Source organism: Athene cunicularia, assembly GCF_003259725.1.
Source record: "Athene cunicularia isolate RWA chromosome 3 unlocalized genomic scaffold, athCun1 chr3_part1, whole genome shotgun sequence".
Lineage (NCBI taxonomy): Eukaryota > Metazoa > Chordata > Aves > Strigiformes > Strigidae > Athene > Athene cunicularia.
This window is the reverse complement of record NW_020799097.1, coordinates 104,745,090-104,752,891: the sequence shown is the minus strand read 5'-3', so window position 1 is coordinate 104,752,891 and position 7,802 is coordinate 104,745,090. Positions and strand designations below refer to the sequence as shown.

Genomic DNA, 7,802 nt, shown 5'->3' with positions numbered 1-7,802 from the left:
CCCGCTGCTTCTTCCCCCCCCCGCCGCGGTTTCTGCGGCATCTTAGGTGATATTTTAAATGACGGTCCCCAGTCTGCCTGCTTCCTCGGTGCCCTGGCAAAAGTCCTTAGAAAGGACAGCGATATTCCACAGGCTGCTTTAGAAAAGGAACAGCAGAGAGGGACACATACGCAAAGTCTCTTGGGCAAACCTGCCTCAGAGCAAGCAATTACAACTCCTTCCGTGGCGAGTCAGCAACAGAAAAGCACACGCTCCAACTCTGTCAACAATCCTACCTCTTCTCATAAGTTCACAGCACTGTTAGTACAGCATAAGCTTTAAAACCGCCTTTACTTCTACCCCTATCTGAAGCCTGCTTCCTCTTCTCACTACTACAGTTGCCATGAATTCAGGTCAACAGATACAAACCAACCACCTGCCCAGCATACTGTTATGTTGTGCGACAGCTTCTCTGACTGTACAAGCATCTGCACTGTTTCTTCTCAGCACTTCTAACAGTCCTCACAGGAATTCCTGGCAAACAGCGTTTAACCACCACAAGTGAGGAAAGAATAGAAGATGGTCTAAAGTACAATTGAACATCCAACTGCTTAAGTGCATGACTAATCCAGCAGCCATTTAAAATTCATTAAGTATCTTTACATTCAACGTAGAGTTTCCCTCAGAACTTAGAAGCTCCTCAGAAGTGCTTGGCTATGGGGATGGTACAGCAGCATACAACAGCTAAGCAAGATGTGCCTGAATTTTTTCTAAAGTCTCAGTGAATACAGATTTATTAAGCATGATCAGAGGTGAATGCAGAACAGCTGAGCTTAGCACCAAGAATGAAGTCAAAGGTAGTTTCATGCCAAAACAGAGCTGGGGAAGATGATAATAATCAGATCCCTCGACATAACAAGCCAGCACAGGTCAGCACACTTGTCTTAGCCAGAAATTACTGAACTGCTTGAGGGAAGCTACGCTCCATCTTTCCTGGAAAGTAATATAGCCCAGAGTCACAGGTTAAAAAGAGCGGGAAGAGAGAGCACGATTCTATAACCTGATGATTAGTGTGTCAGTCCCTGTGCAAGGAGAAGAGCACCTGGGCTGATGGTATGCTTCTGCTGATTTCTCCTCTTTATCCACTACCATCCTGAGACAGAGTCCACCAGCCCAAGCATAGAGCTCTGATTATGACAGAACTTTTCTTATTTCCATAGTGCAAAAAAAGGTAGTGGAGAAACCTCTCTGCTGAGATGAGTGGTAGCAAGACAGTACTGCCACTAGAGGGACTGCCATGGATTAGTGAAAACCATTAGGATTACAGCAACATACAGTGAATATATTGGTGAAAAGCCTTGACATTTGCCTGAAAACCATTCCACCATGCTGCTATAAAAGCAAAAGAACAAAACACAGCTCCAAAAGATTACCTGCAGCAATATCTTCCCTGGCACTTTGTCCTGAATCAATTGACCCAAAGGAAATATCTTCCAGAAGCAATCCTCTTTCACTATCATACCCTTCTTCAGGGGAGAAGTTGGCCTCTTCATGTTCAGGTGGAACATCAACAGCCCTCTCTTCCTCCTCCTCAGTAAGCTGTTCTGGCCTCTTATCTTCAAGCTGCTGAAATTCCTGATTGATCTCATCAACGGCATTAATGATGGAAACCGTGTCATATTCAGCCTCTTTTGCACCATCTGTGACAGACAGGAAGACATGAATTAAGCACTGAACTAATGCGTATTTCTTACCCACTACTGTCTCCAGTGAAATGCTGCATTTGACAAAGCTTTCTTTACACTTTTTAAAAACTTCAGCTTGTGCATTGCTTCCAATATAGTCTCAATCAACTTTCAGTAGCATGTAACAGAATGTTTATATGGAATTTATGCAAGGTATCAACCACTGACCTTGCAATGAAATATTGCAAGGTGAAATATTTTCATCATTTGTGACTAGATCAGAAATCACATACTTAACACGTACTGCTGTAAAAGGAGCCTTGCTAAGAGCATATCTTACCACCTTGCACATTAATCAGAAAAAACAACAAGTTTGCAGCAGACTCCACCACTGGTTCTTTCCCCATCAAAAGATCTGTTTGTTCAGTATTTTTACTTATGCTCTCTTTTATGAATGTGGGAAAAAAAATGATGATAGGGACACCTGAGATTTTAGGTGCATGGGTTTTGTGCCTGAACTTTGCACTAATCACTGTATCTCTCACAATCAGGTGCTAGCTAATTCAGAAGAAAAGACTGCTCTAAACCCTCCAGAAAATTCAGCACATTAGTAATTATGTGAATCCCTATTTCCTGAGAGGAGGAGCTATAAACATGACCTGAATGGCTCCTTACGGCCATATCCATGCACACATCACACTTATCTTACACAGAACCTGGCCCATAAGAACAGACGTGCTGAAGTCAACATTTTTTCAGATTTGTCCCTGAGCCACCCATCACAGTGCTGAAAATATGCATTGAAAATATGCATTAAAAATAATCAAATTTCTCCCACTGGGCATCTTTCAATACTGCTCCCTCACCCTCTTCTTAAAGATTCTCTGGGTTACATAGTGTTGTCTGGGATAGGGTTTTAATTAGCTGGTTTAACATCCTACCTTGAACATGCAACTGATCATCTTCCTGTTCTGGAAAAGATGCCAGTGGGACACTCTCACCGGCAGATGAATATTTACTCCTTAAAGAATACATTAATTCTTGAATATCATCCATCAGTGCGCTCTCCTCATCATACAAATCCATCTCTTTCACCACCTCCTCTTTATTTTCTGCCACTTTGGAATCCAGAATTTTTCCTACAACATCCATAATGCTTGATTCTGAAAACTCAAGAATCAGGTCCAAAGCTTTTTCTATATCCTCATTATTATGGCTTGCCTTCCGAGCAAGTTCCATCTCTACCTTCATGTCATGAAACATGGCTTCTAACCTAAACATGTGTTGAAGCCCAAGGTACTTTTGTAGACGTATTACACGCTTTTCATCGAGAAAATCTCTCATTATTGTGAGCCGCTTCACAGACTCACTGAAGTCTGTTACAGTGTCACTTGTGGCTGCTGAGCTGTCAGCAGGGCTGGGGAGATGTGCGGATTGCTGGTGATCATTTCTTACATGCTCTAAATTTTGCACGTCTTCTGAGTCCTTCTGCGAAATACCCTCTGGGAAATGGTCTTTCCTTTGAGTAAAGTCATTGCTGTCTTCTGTGTCAGGAGACTGGAAGCTATGTTCTGCCACAGCTGATGGTTCCTCAGCTTCAGAAGACTCATAATCTTCTGTGACATGTTCCATCTCATCCAATTTAGCATCTTCACTCACTGGTACATCAACCTCTTTGTTCCCAGTCTTACTTGCGTCTTGCATGGTGATAGTCTTTTTAGTCTCCTTAGAAAATGAGTTTGTTTCCTCTCCTGCTTTGAAAGTAGGATTTCCTGTTCTCAGAACAGCTTTACCTAGTTCAGGGTTTTTACTTCTAACATTTGGTGTATCACCCTGTACATTTGCAGCCCTTGCTTGTGACAACTGTGCACTTGCAGCATTCTCATCTTCCAGTAGCTCTTCCTCTATTTGTTTCAGGTCAGGGTCGTCTTCAGCATCTGGCTCTTCAGATTGCAGTTCTGATCGTAGTGTTCTTCCTTTAGCTAAATTTGTGCCAAGATTTCTGTCTGAATCTGCATCCTCAGTACGAGCAGTTCCTTGCTGAGTAAGACTGTCTGTATTAGTATTCTGTGTAGTGCTTTTGGATTTTTCTTCAGGGGAACTTCTCTCAATGCTTTCTTCAAATACTGTCATCTTGCCAAGATTTCTTGAAAGCTCTTCTATCATATCTGCCTCTGAATACTCAGTCTCATTTTCCCATGGCCTAGGTTGCTCAACAGCTCCTCTATGGCTTGGGTCTCCCTCCCCTGCAGGGGTTTCTTTCATGTTTCTCATTTTTATTTCAGGTTCTTTGTTAAGAGAGGTGGTTTTTTGATTTTCATGATCGGTCTCCTCTGTTTGTTTCAAATCTTCATGTCTTAGAATTTCTTTCTCCACAGTGGGCATTCCACGCTCTAGCTTCTCTTTCAAGAGGTCAGTATCTCCTAAGTCACTCTGAGATGCATTTTTTGCCTCTTCCACTGGTTTGGCTGGAACATCAACAGAGGGCTTGTTCTCAGCTCTTCCTTTCTCCTTTGGTTTCTCCCATAGCTTTTTGTGCTTTAAATCACTTTCCAAGACCTCTTCCAAGGTGTCATCCTCAAAGTTTTTCTCATCTTTCTCTATTTGAGAAAGTGGTGCTCTTTCTGGGCTTTGGTTGATATCACCGAGAGATGGTTTTAAAGCATCTTGCTTACTTTTAACAAATGATTTGGACTCCAGATTACCTCCTGGACTAGGCAAAACATGAGGATCAGGCGCAGTTGTGCTCTTCAGCTCTTCAGTAAGGGACTCAGTTCCATCAGCTGGAAGCTGCTCTTTAAACTGTTCAGTTTTGTTTGTTTTTTCTTTTGAATCCAGACCACCTGTACCTACAGGTTCCTTTCTAAGTGGTTCTTTGGAGAGATCCTCAGGTTGAGTTGTTGCTGGTGCTTCTCTTTTGCTAATTAGCATCACTTCATCCTGTTTCTCTTCTATTTGTTTAGATTTGGACCTGTCCACACTTATGCTGTCAGCCGACTTGTCACTCTTACTTAAGGCATCCTTAAGAAATAATGCATCTGAATCAGGTTCTTCCTCATAGTCTCTTTGGTTATTTAGCTCTGTAGCACCCTCTGCATCTTCATCAAGTTCATAATTTTGTGAGTCAATGTCATCGTTTTCATCATCTTCTAAATCCGCTGGGGATGTAATTTTGTCCTCTGCCATAAAAGACAGCAAAGGAATTTCTTCAGACTGATCTGCAAAGTCTGGCTCCTCATCTGCATCATGAGCATTAACACTCAAATCTTCATTAAAATCATCTTCCAGTGATGTAACAAGGCGAGTCACCTCATCATCTGATACAACAGCATCAGCAGTTGAGCCAAATTTTGTTTTCAAGTTCATAGAGAGTTCTCTGTTTAAGAGCGTATAGGCATTGACTTCTTCATTCTCTGTGTCAAGTTGACTGGTTTCACCCTGAGGAATACTAGTGTTTTTGGTATTTTCACTTTCTAGCCCTTTTAGTTTCCCGTGTAGCATTCCTTTCAAGTGCTCGTGTGCAATTTGATCTCCCTGAGAATTTTCTTTGTGACTACTGACACTGGAGTCTCCCCCAGTATTTTCAGTTCCTTCTGTAAGAGAACTGTCTACTTCCTCTGTCATGGAGAGGGCTTCCTTGACATCTCGTGTGCTTGTCATCTCAAGATTGTCTGTCTCCAAAGCATCAGGGGACTTTACTGTATCAACCTGTCCAATCTCCTCATCCCTTTCAATTCCTTCAGCTGGCTTTGTCCCTGGATCACTTGATTCAGTTTCCTCTTCATTTGATATTGTCTCTTGCAATGACTTCAAAAGCTCATCCACATTATAATTATCAAAATCATCCCTTCCGCCATCAAAGCAAACAAAGTCTGTTTCCTGAAATGAAAAACAATAGATAGTCACAATTTTTATTTTTTTGTTACTGCAATGGGACCAAAGCCAGGATGGTTAGAGAGAGAGATGCAGCAGCAAAGTAAATTATACTAATTGTGCAGAATTAACCCCCTGAGTCTTTAACCAAAACTGTCTTTGAAATCAGTGTCAGTTTTGCTTCTCTTAAAAACCTAAATAAAAATCTTATGGTTTAGTCCTGTCAAAGACCTCCCAGTGAGGAACAAATTGGAAGTTAGCCATGGAGTTGACAGTATTATACTTTACTCATCACATATATCCCGAGTTAAGAACAAGTCTATTGCTGAATGTCAGCAAGGAGAAGAAAACAAACATCGCTAAGCTTTTTTGTCACAATCTCTTTTAGCTGGTCTCTCCTCAAATGACTAAGTCCTCCAAGCAGGAGCCACTGTCATACAATTTCTGAAAAAGTAATTAAACAGCAGTACAAGCCACTGAACAAGATTTCATAAAGGTCTGAAGCTGCATCCACAAACAGGCCTTACTCACGTAACTCTGGAGTTACTAGCTATTAGTGCATGAAAGATATTTATGTGTGTAAGGGCTGAAGGACCAATACTAGCATCAAAGGGCTAAGCGTATCAGGTTTTCTGATTTTGTTTCTGACAATACTTTAAACTTCAAAAGTTTAGGAAAAGAAACAATTCTGAATACATGCCAAACAGCCTATATGCAAGCCAGCTAGCAGCATTTCTAGAGCTCAATCCAAACAGATTTTGTGAGAAGAAAACCAGAATATTAAAGAAAAGGAAGATCAATGCCCACATTCTGGACTGATACTTACACACCCATCCACATACATAGCTGCACAAACATTCCACTCCCGACACATATGTGCATGCCCAGACATCATGTAGCTGCTTACTAACACAAGGTAACTAATAATCACCATTATACCCATTCCCCTCCTCAGGGATTTTACTGAATGCTGAGGTAAGAAACAGTAAGAAGCCCAATTAAAATAATAACAAATAAAACTTACATCTGTTGGTAATTCTAGCTCCTCGTTGGAATAATTGTGATTTATTTCAAGTAAATCCTTTGGAAAATATCCAAAATCTCTTCCAACCTGCCAGAAAACACACACAAGCAAACAAAAAGCAGTAAAGAAGCTTTTGAACTCATGTGACTGTGTTAAAATTGTAATTACAGGCACTAGTAACAAACATGTCAAATTCACTCTCAGGTATTTCTAAATGAAGTTTAACACAGTGAATAAAAAGATTAGCAATACCTTTTTTATGCAAGGGTTTTCACTATAGTTTTATACTTACATTTCACAAGACCCTTGTGAAGTTGGTAAACTTTACTGTTTGTGTTTTAAAGACTGACATACAGCAAATTATTAGGAGAGTTGAGAGTGAAGCCCAGACATTCTGGTTCACATGCTTTAACTGCTATTGTGTGTTCTCACTGGCACCATGTATACCTCAAGTATTTTCTCAAGTAGTAAGCAGAAGAGGATCTTGGACTAATAAGATCTACATCCACGCACAATATTATAGCCTGCAATATGCTCAATTTCTAGCTTAAGGAAAAAAAATTATTGAAGATTTTAGGAAAATGCAAAATTGTACCCAAGGTAATAATCTGTCTTAAAACGTGTGTGGAAAATACACTCACTCTACAAATGCATTGTTGCTCTTCAGTGACTAATACAAGCAAAAATCAGTTGCAGATGGCTCTTTTCAAGAAAGTAAACATGCTAAGCCAAGGCAAACAGCAAAGACAAGAATCTCTCTTATCACTCACCAGATAAGATCTACATAGTAAAGCTCTCACTTGAGAGCTATGACAAAGGCTGTCAAGAAGCCAATATTAATAGCATGCTATCACTATGCAGATTAGATAATCCAGGCAGTTAGAGCCTGGTGGACACACCTAGAAAGGTACAGAGTTTCTAGATGACCAGAGTATTTGGGGAAAAAAAAGTGTTGGTCATTTCCTCAATGTTTTGTTACAGGATGAAAATGAGAGTTGCCGATTTTCTTGATGAGTTCGTTTGGGAAGAGAGCTGAGTTAAAAATCAAATTAGAGAGGAAAACAGTTATGTCAAAACAGTTAGGGATATATAGCTATACGTGTTGTTATACTGGTATCACTGAAATAGGTTAACATGGGGTGAAGTTTTCTTGGCTTACAATGACATTAAAGAACAGGAGGAAAATTGTATCCAGTAAATAATATGTACTAATACTTTTTTTTTTTTTTTTTTTTTTTTAA

The 7,802-nt window shown here is 40.3% G+C and overlaps 1 protein-coding gene across 1 annotated transcript in view; it reads right to left on the bottom strand.

The window, feature by feature from the left end:
* The window catches only part of MIA3 (MIA SH3 domain ER export factor 3), a 31,050-nt gene that overhangs the window by 14,307 nt on the left and 8,941 nt on the right, over positions 1–7,802 (bottom strand). The window contains exons 3-5 of the mRNA XM_026844640.1: positions 6,562–6,648; positions 2,606–5,543; positions 1,413–1,679 (exon numbers count right to left, since the gene is read on the bottom strand). Of these exons, the coding sequence (XP_026700441.1) occupies positions 1,413–1,679; positions 2,606–5,543; positions 6,562–6,648 (3,292 nt within the window). The remainder of the gene's footprint in view (positions 1–1,412; positions 1,680–2,605; positions 5,544–6,561; positions 6,649–7,802) is intronic.